The sequence below is a fragment of the Oryctolagus cuniculus genome, chromosome 12 (assembly GCF_964237555.1).
Source record: "Oryctolagus cuniculus chromosome 12, mOryCun1.1, whole genome shotgun sequence".
Taxonomy (NCBI): Eukaryota; Metazoa; Chordata; class Mammalia; order Lagomorpha; family Leporidae; genus Oryctolagus; species Oryctolagus cuniculus.
In genome coordinates, this window is record NC_091443.1 from 103,994,580 (window position 1) to 104,014,542 (window position 19,963).

General features: G+C 54.8%; 1 protein-coding gene across 3 annotated transcripts in view; it reads right to left on the reverse strand.

The window, feature by feature from the left end:
* Nucleotides 1–11,619, reverse strand: part of IL16 (interleukin 16) — a 130,009-nt gene extending 118,390 nt beyond the window's left edge. For 2 of the 3 annotated variants that reach the window (XM_008275284.4, XM_051834280.2), the window contains exon 1: nucleotides 11,199–11,619. In XM_008275284.4, the coding sequence (XP_008273506.3) occupies nucleotides 11,199–11,238 (40 nt within the window). In that variant the 5' untranslated portion in view covers nucleotides 11,239–11,619. The remainder of the gene's footprint in view (nucleotides 1–11,198) is intronic. The other variant, XM_070054578.1, reaches the window with a different exon arrangement.
* Nucleotides 11,620–19,963: the final 8,344 nt, after the last annotated feature.

A 19,963-nucleotide genomic window follows, 5' to 3' on the forward strand; every position in this document is an offset into this window, starting at 1 on the left:
CCCAGCAATCTGACCAGGCGATTCGGTGGTCTAAGCAGGAAGTCTTCGGAGTGCTTTAAACATCCCGGGCAATTCTTTATGTTGTGAACCTGAGGACCCCATGTGTGTTGCCATAATGCAGAATAAAATGTAACCATTTCGATCAGAAATGTAATGTCTTGGCATAAGGATACATTCGCTAACCACTTAGCAGGTTCAGCTCGCAGAGCTGGCTGAGGCTGGGCCTCGAGGGTCGTGCATGTTCAAGGTCATGCAGCTGGAGTGCCCCCTCCAGGGCTCTTTCCCTCCCCCTGCCCCCATGCCACCATGCTCGGGGCTCAGCGGCACAAGGACACCTCCATCTCAGCCATGCCGCCATCTTGCTGGCTTCTCTTCTTCCAACTTGCCCCCTCCTAGCCTGCTTCCTTGCAGAGTCATTTGCCTTCCCAGTACGGTACAGGAACATCAAGCCCCTGCAGGCAGCCCCACAGGTGGGCACGCCATGCACCTGCCAACGACTCCCGAATTCCCATCCCAGCCCTGCATGGGCATCTTCCTGAACTCTAACTCTTTTTCCCTACCACTCACTCACTATCTTCCACAGTCACACTTGATTTCCCCTGAAGCAAAACGTCTTTCTTTCCCAAACGTCCATGTTTTGGTGATTGTCACAGACACCCACCAACTGCCCAAGCCAGAAAAAAAAAAAAAAAGTCAAGGAATTAAGACATGGGTTTGGAAGCCAGAATTCCTGGCATCCTCACGCAGGCTTGTCCCAGGCCAGGAGCACAGCACAGGCAGATGAAGTGGTGCCTCCCTGTGGCTTTCTCAGGGACAGGATGGTTACCGCGTGAGCACCTAACCTTGCAAGAGCAGCTGTTAGGTTAAGTAAGGTCACCCTGTAAAGTTCTTAGCTGGCATTGTGGTGCAGTGGGTTAAGCCACTGCCTGCAGCACCGGCATCCCATATCAGAGCACCAGTTCGATTCCCAGCTGCTCCGCTTCCAATCCAGCTCCCTGCTAATGCACCTGGGAAAGCGGTAGCAGATAGCCCAAGTGCTTGGAGTCCCTGCCACCCACATGAGAGACCCAGATGGAATTCCTGGCTCCTGGCTCCTGGCATCAGCCTGGACCAAACCCGGCTGTTGGGACCATTTGGGGAGTGTCATTCTGCTTTTCAAATTAATTAATTAATTAAAGAGCCAGAAGGCCAGGGTAAGGAGAGAAAAAGAGTGTGGCGAGGCAGGTGGGCGTTATCTGAAAAAAGCAATGCAAAGTCTGGGGTAAGGGCCGTGGAGGCAGAGCCCAGGGCATCGCCTGGCCATCAACAGGCTCTGTCGTGTACAACGCACAGGGCACACGTTGCACGGGGCACTTTGCAAAGCCTTGGAATGCAGAGCACAGAGAAGGAACTGTCACGGAAGCCTGAGCCCCAGAAAGCGACCATGTCTCACAGCAGCTCATGACCCTGCTAAAGCCAGAGGATGGCGGAGGGGACATCTGGTGTGGGGGTGGGGAGGGGCTGCCTGGAAAGTGAGGGCTTTCGGAACCACTTTTCTGGAAACCTGAATCTGCTCTGAAAAGTCACATGGACTCAGCATTTCAGGAGAACCTTTTCTTTCTTTATTTTTTTTATTTTTATTTTTATTGACAGGTAGAGTTACAGAGAGAGAGAGAGAGAGAGAGAGAGAGAGAGAGAGAGAGAAAGGTCTTCCTTCCATTGGCTCACTCCCCAGACGGCCACCGTGGCCGGCGCTGCGCCAATCCGAAGCCAGGAGCCAGGTGCTTCCTCCTGGTCTCCCATGCAGGTGCAGGGCCCAAGCACTTGGGCCATCCTCCACTGCACTCCCAGGCCACAGCAGAGAGCTGCACTGGAAGAGGAGCAACCGGGACTAGAACCCGGTGCACATATGGGATGCCGGCGCCGCAGGCAGAGGATTAACCAAGTGAGCCATGGCACTAGCCCCTCAAGAGAATCTTGAACAGCAATGAGGGGCCCTGAGACTTGGCCACAGGACAGCGGTTCTATGCCATTTGCATTTCAAGAGATCCACCTGGTTGCCTGTGGAGGCCACAGTAGGGAGAAGGTGAAGTCTCTTTTGGGGGTGCAACCACCCAAAGTCACTGGGAGTAACATAGAGGAGGCAGGGAGGAAACAGAATTAGAAAAGCTTGGCCCTCCCAGAGCCTTATTCCATATGTGCTTTTCCTTCTTTCTTTAAAAAATATTTATTTATTTGAAAGGTAGAGTGACAGAGAGAGTGAAAGAGAATCTCTCATTCACTGGTTCACTTCCCAAATGGTCACAACGGCCAGGGCTGGGCCAGGATGCAGCCAGGAGCCAGGAACTCCTTAGGGGTCTTCCTTGTGCCTGGCAGGGGCCCCAGTACTTGGGCCATCCTCCACTGCCTTCCCTGGCACGCCGGCAAGAAGCAGGGTGGGAGACAGAGCAGCTGGGACCCCAATCGGTGCTCCAGTGGTTGCAGGCAGCAGCTTAACCGGCCGTGCCTCCACACCGGCCCCCGCGAGCTCATTCCTGAAACAGCCAAGTGCATGGCACCCCACGGCTTGGTTGCTGCCTCCTCCAGGACATTTCGGGTCCCAGACCTCTCCGTGCCTGGCTCCTTCCTGCCTCTGTGTCCTACATGGGACATACACAGGCCACCCGGGCCACACCAGCCCCATGCACTCCCTATCGCCTCCCCCTTTGCCAGTGTCTTGCTGGTCTGCATGTACCATCGATATGAGCTCCCCAAAGAGGGACCTCCAAGTCTCGCCCACTGCAGCGTCCCCAGCAGTGCCTGGCCCCGAAAGGTCCCATAAACAGTGAGTGAATGAATCAACCCATAACTGAAGGAATAAATAAATGACCAGGGCCCGGTCACGGCTTGCTGCGTTTGTTTGTGTTTCAGAGTTTACAAAGAGCTCTTGCACACATCTCCTTTGACTCATTTATGTGAGCAGGCTCGGGTTTAAATGGAGCTTTAAAAGCGCATCCATGGGACCGGTGCCATGGCATAGCGGATAAAGCCACTGCCTGCAGTGCCTGCATCCCATATGGGTGCTGGTTCGAGACCCGGCTGCTCCACTTGCAATCCAGGTCTCTGCTATGGACTGGGAAAGCAGTAGAAGATGGCCCAAGTGTTTGGACCCCTGCACCCGTGTGAGACATGGAGGAAGCTCCTGGCTCTGGGGAGTGAACCAATGGATCTCTCTCTCTCTCTCTCTCTCTCTCTCTCTCTCTCTCTCCCCCCCCCCTCTGCTTTCTGTAACTCCTCCCTTCAAATAAATAAATAAATCTTTAAAAAGCACTCTCAGTCCTATAATTCCCTGTGGCCACAGAAGAGACAGGGGGGAAACAGAGTTAGGCACCAAGAGCGTTGATGACCGTATGGAAGGGACACACGCAGTCCCGTGGCCAAGCCCCAGCTATGGGACGAGAGGAATGCTGCTGGAGACACACAGCTCTGGCTGACCCACAGAAACAAGAGCCACTTGTGCAGCCCCCGCTGGGGGCCTGACCCGATGTCCCCACAGGAAACCTGCAAGGTTGATGCCATCGTTATCTGCATGACGAAGACAGAAGAAGAGGAACAACTTTCCCAAGACACAGAGGCAGGAGGGGAGCCCAAGTGTATCTGAAGACCAAGCCCAGGCACTCCTGGTCCTTCCAACAGAGCTGAGTCATACGGGGACTTCAGGGAGCTCACAGCACAGCCGCGTCCCGTATCAGAGGGCTGGGATTCAAGTCTCTGCTCTGCTTGATTCCACCTTGCTGCTAACGTTACACCCTGGGAGGCAGCAGAGGATGGCCCAAGCGCATGGGTCCCTACCACCAGTGTGAGAGACCTGGATGGAGTTCCTGGCTCCTGGCTTCAGCCCAACACGGGGCTGTTGTGGGCAGTTGAGGAGTGAATCAGCAGCGGGGGGCTCACTCTCTGTCATCTGGTTGCCTTTTAAAATAATTCAATTTAAAAGATTTATTTATTTATTTATTTATTATTTAAGTCAGAATTACACACAGAGAGAGGAGAGGCAGAGAGAGAGAGAGAGGTCTCCATCCGCTGGTTCACTCCCCAGTTGGCCACAGCGGCCGGAGCTGTGCTGATCTGAAGCCAGGAGCCAGGAGCTTCTTCTGGGTCTCCCACACAGGTGCAGGGTCCCAAGCACTTGGGCCATCTTCTACTGCTTTCCCAGGCCATAGCAGAGAGCTGGATCGGAAGAGGAACAGCTGGGACTAGAACCGGCGCCCATAAGGGATGCCGGCACTGCAGGCGGAGGTTTAACCTACTGCACCATGGCACCGACCCTGAGAAAAACCTTTAAAAAATGTTTTGAAACTCCGGTACCTTCTCTCCATCACACATATTCCATGAGTGTTATGAAGGCCCCTCGTAAACACACCCAAGCTGGGCACTGGGGGACGGCTCCCCCTGCCCACCACACACGTGGGCTCAGCAAGGGCTAAACACCCAAGCTGCAGGGAGTGGCCGGAGCTCGGCTGCTGCTATGTCAAGGCCAAGGTTAGGATGGGTCATGTGGCACCAGCACCTGCTGACACGGAGGGGGTGGGGACTGATGCAGGGCACACCCAGGGGAGACTCGGGGCGGGGGTGAGGGGTGTCTCCACCCTGCAGGGCAGCGGTGGGACCCGTGTGCTCTGCTCAGGGCCCTGCCTTTTACAAGGCTGTGGGGAGCAGCCAAGCCCCTCATCTCTGCCAGCCCTGCCGGGATGCCACAGATGCCCCAGCCGTGGGCCCAGCCCCTCCCGTGTGTTTGCAGAGCAGCCAAGGGCAGAAGCCGCGGTGGCCGGGCCAGGCCGTGCCAGGCAGCTCCTGGGCCCTCTTGTCTTTCTACCCACACAAGCATCTGGGCAATGCTGTGTCCTGCCCTGCCTCTGGAAGCCACATTTTTCAAGGTTAAGAAATCTCTCCTTTCTTTCCTTAATTTGTTATTCTCATGACAACGCTGACTCAGTAGGCAGAAATGTGCAATCCCACCCCAAGGTCACGGGCCTATCTCTCCCGTGCCTGCACTTTCTCTGTCTCCGCAGGTCAGAGCGCTCTGCCCCTGCTTCCTAGCTGGCTGTCACGTGTTTCAAGCCCCCCCCCAGTCACCTCTTCCAGGAAGCCTTCCCAGATAGCCCCACCCAACTCACAGTTTCACTTGGGAGCTGCCCCTTTGGGGCTGAGTTCTCTCATCTATGAGGCTGCCTCACCTTGCCACTGTGAGCTCTGGAGGCCTAGAACCGGGTCTCACGTCCCAGTCAGCCTGGGCATGTGTGTGCTACATAGCTGTTGGGGGAAGGGAAGAGACGGGGAGGAGGGAGAGGCACAAAAGACACAAAAGGGGGGGGGGGGTGTCTGCGTGCCCGCTGCACACACCCAGACGATGTACCCATATCAGGTGGGTCTTTCAACAGCGCGTAGGAAATAGAACGAAAGGTTAAGTCCGCGTGCAGACAATGTTGAAAACCGTGTATTGTTTTCAGTAATGTATGCTTCTCATGAACTTTTGGAAGGCAGCCTCCCATGCACAGACTTCAAGAATTATTTGCACACAGAGGCTGGTGTCATTGTGCAGTGGGTGCAGCCCGTGCCCGCAGGGCCCCTGCACCCACATGGGAAACCCAGATGGAGTTCCCGACTCCTGGTTTTGGCCTGGCCATTTGCAGAGTGCAACAGTGAATCTCTCTCTCTCTCTCTCTCTCTCTCTCTCTCTCTCTCTCTCTCTCGTCTCTACCTCTCTCCATAACCTTCCCTGTAAAATAAATATTTTACTAAAAAAACTATTTGCCCCCAAATACACTTGTCTTTCAATCCTGTTTTTTATGAACATCATGGTGCAGGGATTCCTGTGGACAGGAATCCAGCTCGCTGTAGTGGGCGCGTGCACAACCCAGTACGAGAGCAAGGCACACACTGAACACAGCGCCGGTCCAGGAGTCCAGCGGCCTGAGCTGCTGTGTGTCCTGGGAAAAGCGTCAAGCTTCTCATCTGGACAGGGGGTTATTACAAGACTTAAATACATGCTGGCAGCTCTGGCTGCCATCACACAGTGGTGGTTCAGCAAGTACCCGCTCTGCCTCCCCCTCCCCACCCCTGCAGTGCCCCCTGTAAGCTCTCTGCGTGGGGAAGTAGAACACAGTGAGGCATGGAGCAAGGAGCCCGTGGACCCCTCCATCTTAGTGCCCTAGCATCAAAGCCACCCTACACATCTACAACCCAGTGTTCACTGCCTCTCACCAGTGGGAGATGGGACCGATTGCCTCCACACTCGATCTTAGCCAAAAGGCCAAGAAGAGGTACACTCACTGTCTCCAGACCCCAGGGCCAGCCTGAACCGTGGCAGGAAGTGCAAGAGCAGCCCTGGAGGGGGCATCTTGGCGACCATCACCTGTCTCAGGATCCACAGGGACCCACAGAAGGCTGCCAGGACACATGAGTGTACCCAGAGCCTTGGACCATTCTCATCACGAGGGGTCTGGTTCTTTTGACGCGGCACCTGTTCTTTCCCTCTGCCCAGCCTGTTCTCAACCCCACTGTCAGAACCTGGAGCTGCAACCCTGCCCCCATGCCAGTGAGAATCTGCACTGCTCTATCTTGCTCCCCACCTCCCACCACCACCACTTTGTTTTAAATGTCTTATTTGTTTACTTAAAAGGCAGAGTGACAGAGAGAGAGGAGAGAGAGGGAGAGGTGAAAAGAGAGAGAGAGAGATCTTCCATCCACTGGTTCTCTCTTCAATACCCTCAATAGCCAAAACTGGGCCAGGTCAGATCCAGGATCCAGGAACTCCATCCAGTTCTCCCACATGGGTGGCCAAGAACTTGGTATACCTCCTGCTGCCTCTCAGGTGCACTGGCAGGGAGCTGGATTGGAGGCTGACAGGGGACTCCCTCCCAGGCACTAGCTGCAGTTTAACCTGCTGTACGATAACACCCAGCTTTGCTTGCCTTTAGCCTTTGTCTCAGAACAACCTACTGCCTGCTGGTGCTGCCGCTCCCCTAGCCCAGGCTCCAGTCAAAGTCTGCCCTTGAACCCATCGTGAGGCCTGCGCACCACAGCTGGGGCCTTCACGGCCTTGGGAAGACAAAGCAGGCACTAGGCCTTGTTGAAGCAGGCCTTTCGATTCAGCGACACATTGCATGCCAGCAGGAAGTCCTGAGCTCAACTGAGAAGGGGTCTGAGAGAAATTTCCTGGGTGATGGTGATGTTTTACATTTTGCTAGGCATTTGCCTTACACAGGAGTATATGGTTCAGCCAAATGGCTTGTGGGAGGTAGGTGCATTTCATTGTATGTGAATCTTACCTACAAGTAGAACAGTGAACAAATATTGAACTCGAGTTCATCATAAGCTGATGGCTGAAACTTAGCTGGAAATGCATCAAAATAAATAATAAATAAAGTGGAGGCGGGATAGAGATCTGGATATATACAGTAAACGTCACCTGTGAAAATCCAGCGAGCCCAGCTATGCAAGCCGACTGCATTGCTGGCTTTCCACATTTCTGTTCGGAGTTTTTTATAATATTTTGGACACAGTAAAGTCAAAGGGACACTAAGGAGGCTCTAAAGCAGGTGACAGTTCAGTCAATTATGGAACGGTGGCTCCTGAGAACTTGGGAGCCACCGAGAAGTTACCGGAGCTCAAGTCTCAGTGGGGACAGCAGCCTGCAGGGTAGGATGTGCACGCGGAGGTGCCACTGTGGCTTTCCGTGCATCTGTGTGACACCAGCCTTGCATACGAAGAGCACGGCCTTAAGAATGGAGCAATGGCCATGACGGCTCACTAGGCTAATCCTCCGCCTTGCAGCGCCGGCACACCGGGTTCTAGTCCCGGTCAGGGTGCCGGATTCTATCCCGGTTGCCCCTCTTCCAGGCCAGCTCTCTGCTGTGGCCCAGGAGTGCAGTGGAGGATGGCCCAAGTGCTTGGGCCCTGCACCCCATGGGAGACCAGGAGAAGCACCTGGCTCCTGCCATCGGATCAGCGCAGTGCGCCGGCCACAGCAGCCATTGGAGGGTAAACCAACGGCAAAGGAAGACCTCTCTGTCTCTCTCTCTCACCATCCACTCTGCCTGTCAAAAAAAAAAAAAAGAATGGAGCAGAATGGGTTCAACTCTCAGCCCTGCCCGTCACCACCTGCTTCAGGCAGAGCTGCCGGTGGGGCAGGGGGCTTTCCTGGGGTTGCAACCAGGGACGTGCAATTGGGGGCCTGCCTCCAGGTGTGGGAACGGAGGCAGCACATTGGGGCACAGAGAGAACCTTGTCCTACCAGCAAGAAGCTCTTGTCTCCCAAGCTAAGAAATCACTGTGGTTATTTTCATAAAAGACGCTGCTAGTAAAACAGACCGAATGGAAGAAGATTGACAGAACGCACAGAATAAGCCCTGTTCATCCCACTTCTAGATTTGCTTGGTGAATTCTCCACCCCTGCCCCAACCTAGCTCCCACTCCGCCTTCAGAACCCTTCCCCAACAGCACCTCCTCCAGGAAGTCCACCATGATCCACCAGACCAGCTCAGTTCCCCCAGCAGAGCCGTCCACAGCTCGGAACCCTCCCGGCCGCTGTGTCGATGTGCGTGCCCCTGTCGGCTCAATGTGTCCCGTTAGAGCCCAGCCCAGCGCCTGCAGCACAGAATGCTCTCAACAAACAATCTGTTGAAAATGAATTCCAAGTGACCGAGAAAGTGACTTCATCCTTTGCGCATGGAAAAATAAAGAGAAACCCGTACGGGTCGGGGAGGAGGGGAGTGAAACGCAGCCACATCCGTGTTTGCCCTGAGCGGCATCCTACGGCATCGTACGGGTCTGAAGGATCAGAGACACATGGCGGTGTCTCGGGGGTGGGGGGTCACCTTTGCCAGGAGAGGAATGTCAGGGTAGAGGAGCGGCGAGCATCAGCCCACTCCTCAAAGTCCCCTCCCCACTGCCCAGCCCCAGGCACGGCCTCCCTCTGCTTCCCACAGGCCCAGCCCCTCCCTGCTGACAGCTGGCCCCTGTCACAAGGTCCCCCAGAGGCAGGAACCGTGGCACTGGTGGCCCTGTGACCTTTGGGGGGGCGCGCCCAGTCCCAGGGTCAAGTGCTCAGAACCTGCACATGTGCGATGGCAGAGCGGGAGGGGTTCGGGAGGCATCTCCAGTTCACCCTGCTTCCACCCACTTTACAGATGGGCACGCTGAGTCCTAGGGAGGCGGCATATCCAAGGTCATGGAACTGCCTAACAGTTTAACCAGACGGGTGTCTATCCAAACATTTAACGCCCGATCTCCTGACAGCTGAACTCAGAGAGAAGAAGGCATTCAGTGAAATTCATTTTTTTCAATATTTACTTATTTATTTGAAAGGCAGTTACAGAGAAAGGGTGGAAAGGAGGGAGAGAGAAAAAGAGAAGAGAGAGAGGTTGCCTATCAAGTGGTTCACAACCCAAATGGCCACAACCCAGGGGCTGGACCACACTGAAGCCAGGAGTTCAATACTCCATCCAGGGCTCCCACGCAGGTCCAGGGGCCCAAGGACTTGGGCCATCATCTGCTGCCTTCTCAGGTGCATTAGATCAGAAAGCGGAGCAGCTGGGACTCGAATCAGGGTCCATGGGGAATGCCAGTGACCTAACACACCACCCCACTGATGAAATGCATTGAGTGGGATTTGGAAGGGGGGCGCCCAGGGGAGCCCACCTCACTAGGCACTAGGTAAGGCACTGGTTCCCACAGCTGACACCAGGGCTCCCTGGACAGCTCCAAACCAAGTACCTCTCCAGGAACCGTCCTCAGCCCCAGCCCCCGGGCACAGGGGCACAGAGCCCCGTGGGCTGGCTGGATCCACTGCCCGTGTCCAGTGCTGCCTCCCTCCCCTTGCTGGCACCCTCCGGGGAAATCCCCATGCACACACCTGCCTGCTATCTGGGAAACCTGCTCAGGGCCTGTAGGGCCTCCCTGGGCATGAAAGAGAGCTCACAGCACTGTGCTGCAGGGGCTAAGCTGCCGCGTGGGACGCCCGCCTCCCACGTCATCGGCTCTGCTTCCGATCCAGCTCCCTGCTGATGCACACCCTGGGAGGCAGCAGGCAAGGGCTGAAGCATTTGGGTTCCTGCTGCCCACGTGGGAGATCCAGATGGAGTCCCTGGCTCCCGGCTTTGGCTGTTGATGGCACTTGGGGAGTGAACCAGTGGGTGAAAGATTCTCTCTCTCTCTCCTCTCTCTTCTCTCTCTCTCTCTCTTTCTATCCCTCTACCTTTCAAATAAATAAAACTAAAAACCAGTTCCTTCAGCTCCTGACTTCCCGGCAGGTGGGAATGTATGGTGGCCGCAGAGAGGTTGAATTCCTCTCCCGAGAGGAAGCGGCCAGCGGGTCCCAGAGCCGGGTCCCCTGCGCCACCCCCTCCCCTCGCCGGCCTCCCGTCCCAGTTCGCAGGGGGGCTCCGCTGGACACTGGCCCAGATCGCCGTGGCCCCCCGCCGCATCTGCCTGGATTGGAAAGCCAGGCTGTGCCTTTGACTCTGCCTCTCTCTCCTTGTTAAAGAAAACCATGTGTTTATTCCCGATTGCCAAAGTTACAGCAGCACTGAAGTCTTGCCAGGGTGGACTTGAAAGCTTGCGCCAAAGGGTTAAAATCCTTCGCCCTGATGTCTGCTTACGTTTCCCAGCGAAAATGAAAGACTGCTGGTGGTGGTGGCGGCGGTGGGAGGGGGCTGTTCTGAGAAATGACCTCATCTATCAGTCCGTACCTGCTGGAAGCCAGGGGCTCCCCCCACCACCACCAGCTCTGCTCCGCGACTCTGTCCCCTCCAGGAGCCGAACAGCCCCCCTCCAACTGACCGGAGCTCAGCCGGTGGGGACCCCAAGAACTCTATCATTAAGAGTCTCCCCTGGCCCTGGGCGTGGCCAGCCACCCTCAAAGAGGACGTGAGGGCACTTAGAAAGCTGTCCCATCTCCGTGCCGATCCTTGGCCCCACTGCCCCCCACCCTGTGCGGTGAGCGCTCCTCAGCCCTCCGCGCACCGCCCGCCGGGTCCTGCTGCACCGCCCACGTGTGCACGCCCAGGCTCACACGTGTGCACACGCGTACTCACACGTGCGCACACACACTCACCCGCCACGGGGTCACCGCAAGCCAGGCTCCCGCCCCTGTGTTAGGAGGTCAGAGAGGCAAGGCGAGCCCCCACCACCACCCCCGCGTCCCACCTCCCCGGGCCCCCTCCCCGCCCGGTTCTTACCGTTCTCCCTTCTCGGGAAGACCCTCCGCTGCAGACTCATGCCCAGCCGGGCACGGTCCAGTCCCCGCACTCCAGGATCCAGCTGCCGTGGGGGGATCCCCAGCAGCCCCTAGCACGGGGTGGATTTGAATATGACTTAAAACTACAAAGTAACTCCTCGTTAGAACTGTTTTTCCCCAGCAGGGAGAGAGGGAGAAAAAAAAAATCCTCTCTCTCTGCCAGAAAATCTTTAACGTTTCACAACGGCCGCTTCCAGCTCCTGCCCGTCTTGGGAAGCCAATATGTATAAAGGCGATGCTATTTCACTGGCTCAAGCCCTTCCCTGCACCACAAACAGAAATGCAAAACCTCAGACTTTCCCTGGGACGCGGAGCTCTGTGTGGACATCCTTCCACTCCCTGGTCCCACCCCTGCCAAGCCCTCCGTCTCGGCACCCCCCACCCCTACGTGTTGCCTTTTTTTTTTTTTTAACTGCATCCTGGGGTGTTTCTGCGATGGCAGGGGACAAACACAACACCTCCGCTGCTTGCCCAGAATCGAAGTGATTCATCCTCTCCCTCGCACACACCACACACAAACACAGCCCCTGTGGAGTCCGAGTGAACACGCTTTTCATAAAATCTTCCTGGGGCGTGGACGGGGCGACGGCTGGTGAATGCAGCCTGTGTCCCGAGAAGGGCAGTGGGAGGTGGAGGCTGACTTTGGGCCAGACACACAGAAGGCGCCTGGGCCCCCACCCCCTCGCCAGGGCGCGCAGGGGAGGCCAGGAGAGGGGACGGATGGACGGACGGACGCTGCTGTGACATGCTTTGCCCACTTTCCCCCTGCCTGCCCTCTGCTTCCAGCAAACTTTATTTTTGGACAAGAAGCACTAGTATTTGAAACGGTCGATTGGGCTGCTGGGTTCAATAAATCTGAAAAGACCGGGAGAAGCCTGAAGGAGTGGGCAGGCAGAGCTGGAACCCAGGCAAGAGTGACAGCCGTGCTGTGACAAGGGTGCTGGGGCTTTCTGGACATGGTGGTGGGACATTGGCTGAAAGAGAGAGCCTCTCTTTGGGCGGAGACAGAAAGGAAAAAAAAAACTCACTAGGGAAGCCAGTGACAGCAACCCTGACTTTGTTCCTGGGTCATCTGTCCCTGCCAAGAGCCCCAGGTCTTCTTGGGTGGAAACTTGTCTGACTGATGTCACTCTGTCACTCAGGGCCACACAGTGACTGTCCCTGTCCCCAAATAGACCTGCGGTAAGTAATGAGGGTGCTGGAACACTCCCCGAGAGTGGCCCTCACTCCAGGGCAGCGATGGGTGCCGAGCGAGGGCTTCCTGGTGCCAGCCCAGGCTATGCGACAGCAGGTGCCATGGCTGTGCCCTGAGCACAAGAACCAGACTCTGCCCTGGGATTCGGTCACCCCCAGCTGCAGCAACACTAGGAAATAAGCTGGAGGAACAGGCCATGAGTGGCAGAAACTGAGACAAAATCATAGAGGAAGACTAACTGTCGCAGGAAGCTGCCTGTGTTCTCTTGTAGATGAATAGAACAGCTTACAAAACAGGTGTACAGCATGGTGCACCAGCAGAGAGAAAACTGGATTGGTTCAGTGGAGCAGCTGGTTTTTTTGTTTTTATCTGCATCACGAGCTTCCCGGTGTCCTTTGGGGTTCCCACGATCATCCTGTTACCCTCACAATTCAAGGGATAGCAATAGTTCCCAACTCGTGCCATTTTTAAGATGATAACATTTTTTAAAGATATTTTTATTTATTTGAAAGGCAGAGTTAGAGAGAGAGAGAGAGAGCACCATGGGTTCACTCCCCAAATGGCCACAATGACTGGGGCTCAGCCAAGCCAAAGCCAGGAGCCAGGAGCTTCAACAGGCCTCCCATGTAGGCACAGGGACCCAAGCTCTTGGTCTGTCTTCCACTCCTTTACCAGGCGCGTTAGCAGAGAGCTGAGTTGGAAGGGATGCTGGTGTCGCAAGTAGCACCTTAACCCGATGCACTACAATGCCAACCCTAACAGATGTGTTTTTAAATTAAAAAAAAAAAATGCAGCCAGTATTGTGGTCCTGAGAATTAAGCTGCTGCCCGTGATGCCAGCATCCTGTGTCGGAGCACCTGTTCCAGGCCTGGCTACTCTGCTTCTGATCCAGCTCCCTGCTAATGCACCTGAGAAGAGAGTAGAAGTTGGCCCAACTGCTTGGGCCTCAGCACCCACATGGGAGACCCAGATGGGGTCCCTGGGCCCTGGCTTCAGCCTGGCCTAGCACTGGCTGTTTGTGGGCATTTCAGGAGTGACCCGGTGAATGGAAGCTCTGCTCTCGTTCTCACTCTCACTCTGCCTTTAAATAAATAAGTAAATCTTTTAAAAAAATAAATTGCCTAAGGGTTGTCCAAAAAAAAAATATCAAGTCAACTCGTGGGCTGTGAATTCTGAAGCCGACTTTGTTAAATCAGTAGTGAAAATGGCAATGTTGAAAGCCATGGCTTTGATCCTAAGAAGGAGCCTTTGACAAGGGAGTGGCTGCTGGGAGTGGTGGGCGGAGTCATGGTCTATCCAGAGATGTCCACATCCTGATCCCAGGGTCCCGTGACTGTGTCACATGCTGGGGAGGGAAGATTGCAGTTAGAGTTAAGGATGTGACCTCAGAGGAAAGGGATTAACTTGGTCATCCAGATGGGCCCAATGTGCTCACAAGAGTCCTGAAGAGGGAGGCAGAAGAGCTGAGAGAGAGACGTGAAGATGCGATGCTGACACTGGCTTTACAGATTGAGAAGAGGCTGCAAGCAGTGGAACGCAGGAGGCCCCCGGGGAGGAGCACCTGCCCCCAACACGTAGATTTCTGATCCACCCAACTGTGACACAACGCCTTGTCGTTTGAAGCAGCAACACTGGTGGTGAATACACTTGAATTTGTTTTTTATTTTGCTTGCTTGTTTTTTAAATATTTACTTATTCATTTATTTGAAAGTCAGAGTTACAGAGAAAGGGGGAGAGGCAGAGAAAAGAGAAGAGAGAGAGATTTTCCATCTGCTGGTTCACTCCCCAAGTGGCCCCCAACAGCCAGGGCTGAGCCAGGCGGAAGCCAGGAGTTCCTTCCTGGTCTCCCACATGGATGGCAGGGGCCCAGGCACGTGGGCCACTTTCCACTGCCTTCCCAGGTGCATTAGCAGGGAGCTAGATCAGAAGTGGAGCAGCCAGGACTTGAACCAGAGCCCATGTGGGATGCTGGCATCACAGGCATTGGCTTTACCTGCTCCACCACTGTCCCGGGCTCTTATTTTGCTTGTTTCTTTGATGTCAAAACCTTGGCTTTCATCATGAAGACAAAAGCCCGAAGGACTCAAAGCACAGAATTGATATCATAACATACAGATTTTGGAAGGCTGCGGGCTAATATCCGAAATGTGCTTTGCTCGTTCAAAGGGAGTTAAAAGCCTACCCAACTGGAGGAGGACAGGGTTCACAGCCTACATACAGGCTGGGGCTCTGGTGGACAGTGAAGACAGGAGCTGGGAATCAGAAAACCGTGTCCCACTTCCTGCCCGAGGTCCTGGGAGAAAAGAGCCTCATCTGAGTGGCATGGGTCCATCAGGAGTGAGGCGTCCCCCTGGGATGTTTGGACAAACTGGGATGCCCTCAGGGGTAGGAGAGCCGCTGAGGGTCTCCTGTGCCTCACAGGGGTACTCAGAGCTGGTGGGTCAGCATCCACACAGAGTTTGTGACAAGAATGGACCCTCCCAGAACACAGGAGAGGCTGGGGACAGTTCCAATTCCATCTGCAGAGAGTTCCAGCAAAGAGGTCCCCCAGGAGCCACACGCCCCTGCCCAATGCCACCATCTTCCATCGCTCCAAGGCAGGGCGAGTCCTGAGCTGATAGGATGCCTACGGGGGAATACTGGGTTTTGAATCAGGAGTGACTAAACTTGCTTTGAATTGACAGAGTTAATTTTCCGTATTCTCCAGAAATGGGGGTGGGGAGAATCTGTGTTAAGTTCAAGTACAGAGCCAGCACCACGGCTCACTAGGCTAATCCTCTGCACCCCAGGTTCTAGTCCCGGCTGGGGCACCGAATTCTGTCCCGGTTGCTCCTCTTCCAGTCCAGCTCTCTGCTGTGGCCCAGGAAGGCAGTGGAGGATGGCCCAAGTGCTTGGGCCCTGCACCTGCATGGGAGACCAGGAGGAAGCACCTGGCTCCTGGCTTGGGACCAGCGCAGCGCGCTGGCCGTAGCAGCCATTTTGAGGGGTGAACCAACGAAAAAGGAAGACCTTTCTCTCTGTCTCTCTCACACTGCCTGTCCGAAGTTCAAGTAAAGAGAAATAGAATAGGCTGCACCTTCAGACGTGGTCTCTGTAAACACACCGAAGTGTGAACAGAGGTTCTCTCTGGCTGGCAAGGCGATGAGTGCCGGTGCTTCTTCTCTGAACTACCCGAGGTGGCTGCTCCAAAAGGAATAGATTCTGCTTTATCTTGTGGGAGGTGAGAGAGGCGGGGGAAGGAGGAGGAAATATTTAAATAAATAGGGAGCTATAGTCCTTGGGAGATCAAATCTATGCGTAGAGGAAGATGCTGAATTCCCAATGGGCAAGAGATCTTTGCTTCGTCCCCTGATTTATCCCAAGTGCCTAGAACGTGGCACATGGCAGATACTCAAAAAATATTTGCACAATGGTTTCGTCCACCAATGCGCACGCCTTTAAGATGATGGAAAGCCCAGACTTTGGCATTGGTGAGGTCTTCATCCATCCTGAGTGCTCGAGGAATCTGGTGGGGCGTTAGGGATGCTGCCCTGGGAGCCCAACACCATGTCCTTTGAAGCTGACATTTCCGAGGTTTGTCGCAGCAGTGAACTTAGGACAGAGCTGCAAGCACAGGGCTCTTGGTCCCTCGGTTAGAGGGTCCCGTGCACATGTGTCTGAGATGGAAGACCCTTGGCACCGACTTCTCAGATTCTGGCCACCACCAGCTCCAAGCAGAAGCCCCCTCTTCCCTCCCCAAGCACCATGCTTCCTTGCACAACTCCTGCCTATTAAAATGTGGCCCCAACGCGAGTGAAGGGAGTGGGGGTGGGGTCACGTGGCACCCTCTGGATTCCCATCACAGATCCTAAGGGAAGAGCTAGAGTGTGGGAGCCTTTGGTCCACTTCCCCATTCTTTCTCTGTGACCTGTTCCCAGCCACAAATCTGAATCTTTGCCACCCTTTCTCTGCACCCAAGCGACAGAGCCTGCATCTTTGGGTCACAGCCACCCAGGAGGTTACACAAAGAGAGGTCCCATCTCTCATGGGTGAACCCACCTGGGTTCAACCACCCACCCTGCCACTCTCAGTCCTCCTCCTGGCTGCTGACTGTGCCTCACCCAGCAGCACCCCCTACTGGCCATCCAGGGCTATCACCCTGAGACCATGAACTTGCTGAGGTCCCCATCTACTCAGGAGGACCCTGGGCTGAGCTCACTTGAGAACAGCTACGCTTCCTTGGCTGGTCCTTGTAGCCACTCCCGCTCCAGCCGCTCAGGGGCTATGGCCACTTCCAGCTGCAGGCTGGTCCCTACCCAGCCCTAGGCCAATCCTGACCAGGCAGCCAGGAGAGCCAAGAGAGCTGGGCCGGAGAGGCCCACAGGGACCCCCACGGCTGTGGGCAAAAAATCTGCCATGCTTGGAGGCCACGCAGGCTCCGTGTGTGGGCCAAGCCTGCCTCTCACTTTCGCTGACCGGCCTGTCCATGCCCTGAGGACCTGCCCTGATCCCTGTTTGGGCTGCACATTCTGTCTGGTTTGGCGGCCTCTGGCGTGGAGACCGGCCCGTGCACCCCGCCCCTGCTCCCTTCTCCCAAATCCACGGGCTGCTGCCCTTCTGATTCCAATCCCACTACTTCCCAGGGCACACAGCCCACATGGAACCCAGCCACTCCACACCCTGTTATACAACGTCCCAGGGTGTTCTCTGAGGGCCAGGCCTACAGCAGCCTCAGGAGATGTTCTCACAGCCAGCTTCCTCCCAGGTCCCCTTGCAGGATCTCTGAGGTCCCAGCTGATGTCAATTCACACTTAACACCTCAGAGAGCGTGGAGCCACTGTGTGCCCACGTCTCACCCCAAGGTCACCAAGCTCTAAGTCCTCCCTTCTTCATCCTCCGGCCTCCCCGTACAGCAGCTGGCCTGCAGCACCCTGCAAGCTCTGTAGCCAGAGACATCAGCACACGCACAGACAGAGCCACACCACATGGCATGACACGTGAGGGCTTGTGGGAACCTTGACCCTCTCCGGCTAGTTCAGGGAAAGCCGTGAGCCACTTTTCAGTCTACCGTATAACCATTAACCCAGACACCTCCAACTCTGCAGATGGCAAATGCACCTACAAAAGCCAATGCTCATTCATTTTCAAATCGTCACTGCCTCCGTCACTTATCTTTTGCCTTCGCAAAATTATACAGACAGCTTCTGATACCAATGGACAATGCTGCAAACGCTTTACCGATTTTTCAACATTCACGTTAAGGATGGACGGAGCCCTGTGCAATGTTCAAGGGAGGGCCAAAAACAAAAATGTCCAGTCTACCCCCTCTAACGTGGGAGATTTGGCAATCCCAGATCTCAGCGGCAAATCCAGAGATGCCCTCAGGTCATCTGGAATGTGCTGGAAGCCACGACACCTGCTTAACTGTTAACTGCTTAGCAAGGACGGTCAATACGCCTACGTGCTGCCTGTTACCAAGAACTGCCCTATGACCCACATCGTCGCTCGATCCTGTCATCTCCCCATTTCCCAGATGTAGAAACAGAGGCTCAGAGGGGTTGGGGGATTGCCCAACGTCTCAGAGCTGAGAACTGACAGGGGCAGGATTTATGCCCCCAAATTCTCATGTAAAGACCAGAAAAGTGCCAGATAAATGAGACATCTCACCCTGGCTGAAAGCAGGTGACCAGTCTGTCGCCATGGCCCCTGGCCTCCCCTTTCCCCCTCCAGCCCAGGCCCCCGGAGCTCAGCTGAGCCCTTCATGGAAATCCTTGCCCTAAATCAGCCCTGCCACCATGCACCTGGGAATGCAGAGGTCTAGCATGAGTCGCCCTAGGGCAAAGAGTGACAGAACTAGTGAGGGTTTGGAAGATCACCCACACCAACCACACCTCTGCCACTAGGGTTCCAACTCACCTGCCGGCCGATGGCAGAGAAGTCGAAAGCACTTCCGCTGTGATCATTCTGCTGCCTGCCAAGCCTGGAAAGCAGAGCCCAGAGTGGGACTGGGGTGGGGTCCCCTTGGCCCACAGGGGCTCCCAGGCAAGGAGACATAGCAAATTCCAGGGCAGGGTGAAACTTGCTCCATCAATCTCTCATCCGCTTTGTACTCTGAAAGCACCTTCATGCATGCCTTATCTCATCTTGTGTTTTTAATTTATCATCAATATTTTCTGCAGACCCCCAGATAAAAATGTCGCCTTGCATTCTGGAAGCCTTTTATTGTTCTCATGCATAGACATAGATTTTATTCCTCTTTCTCTAGGGCCAATGGAGAAATCCCACAAATGCTGAGTTGACTATAGATGCATTCCCAGCAGCAAGCACGGGTCACAGGGGAGCGACACACGGTCACGTGTGGCATCAGGAAGTCGGTCCAGTGCAGCCGAGATTTCTTAGGCGCTTGCACTGAGCCAGGAGCCATGCTGTGGGGTTACCAGGGTGGACAGTCCCTATGCCTGTGCACCAGCAATGTGTCCTCAGAGGTAGAACAGGACACCAGCATTTGCCAGCCCTTTGTCGACTGCTCCAGCTGCTCCCTGTTAGCTCTGCCCCTGTGGCCCCAGCCCTACTGTTTTTCTCCATCTTCTTCCCATTTCAAAATTGAGCATCGATGGACAGGACCCAGGGACCCCTAGACTCCAGGACCTTCCTCCTTGGGCTCTAGTTCCTCTGTCTCGAGGGATGAAGCAGACTCTTTGAGTTAGGGTACCAGCTGCCCTGAGTTTTATAAGAGGATGTGACAGTCAAGATTGGGCCTGGACACTAAGAGATGGAGAAGTCCTATACAGGAGATTGTATGAACAATGGCAATGGTAATGGTGGAGATGATGGTGGTGGTGGCCATGATAGCAGTGGTAATGGTGGTGATGATGGTGGTGGTGATAATGATGGTAGTGATGGTGATGGTAGTGATGGTGATGGTGGTGGTGGTAGTGGTGGTGATGGTGGTGATGATGGTGGTAGTGATGATGGTGGTGGTGATGATGATGGTGGTAGTAGTGGTGATGATGGTGGTGGTGGTAGTGATGATGGTGGTGGTGATGATGATGGTGGTGGTGATGATGGTGGTAGTGATGGTGATGGTGGTGGTGGTAGTGGTGGTGATGGTAGTGATGATGGTAGTGGTGGTGGTGATGATGGTGGTAGTGATGATGATGATGGTGGTGGTGGTGATGATGATAGTAGTAGTGATGGTGATGGTGGTGGTGGTAGTGGTGGTGATGGTAGTGATGATGGTGGTGGTGGTGGTGATGATGGTGGTAGTGATGATGATGATGGTGGTGGTGGTGATGATGATAGTAGTAGTGATGATGATGGTGGTGGTGATGGTGATGATGGTGGTAGTGATGATGGTGGTGGTGATGATGATGGTGGTAGTAGTGATGATGATGGTGGTGGTGATGATGATGGTGGTAGTGATGGTGATGGTGGTGGTGGTAGTGGTGGTGATGGTAGTGATGATGGTGGTGGTGGTGATTATGGTGGTAGTAGTGATGATGATGGTGGTGGTGATGGTGATGATGGTGGTA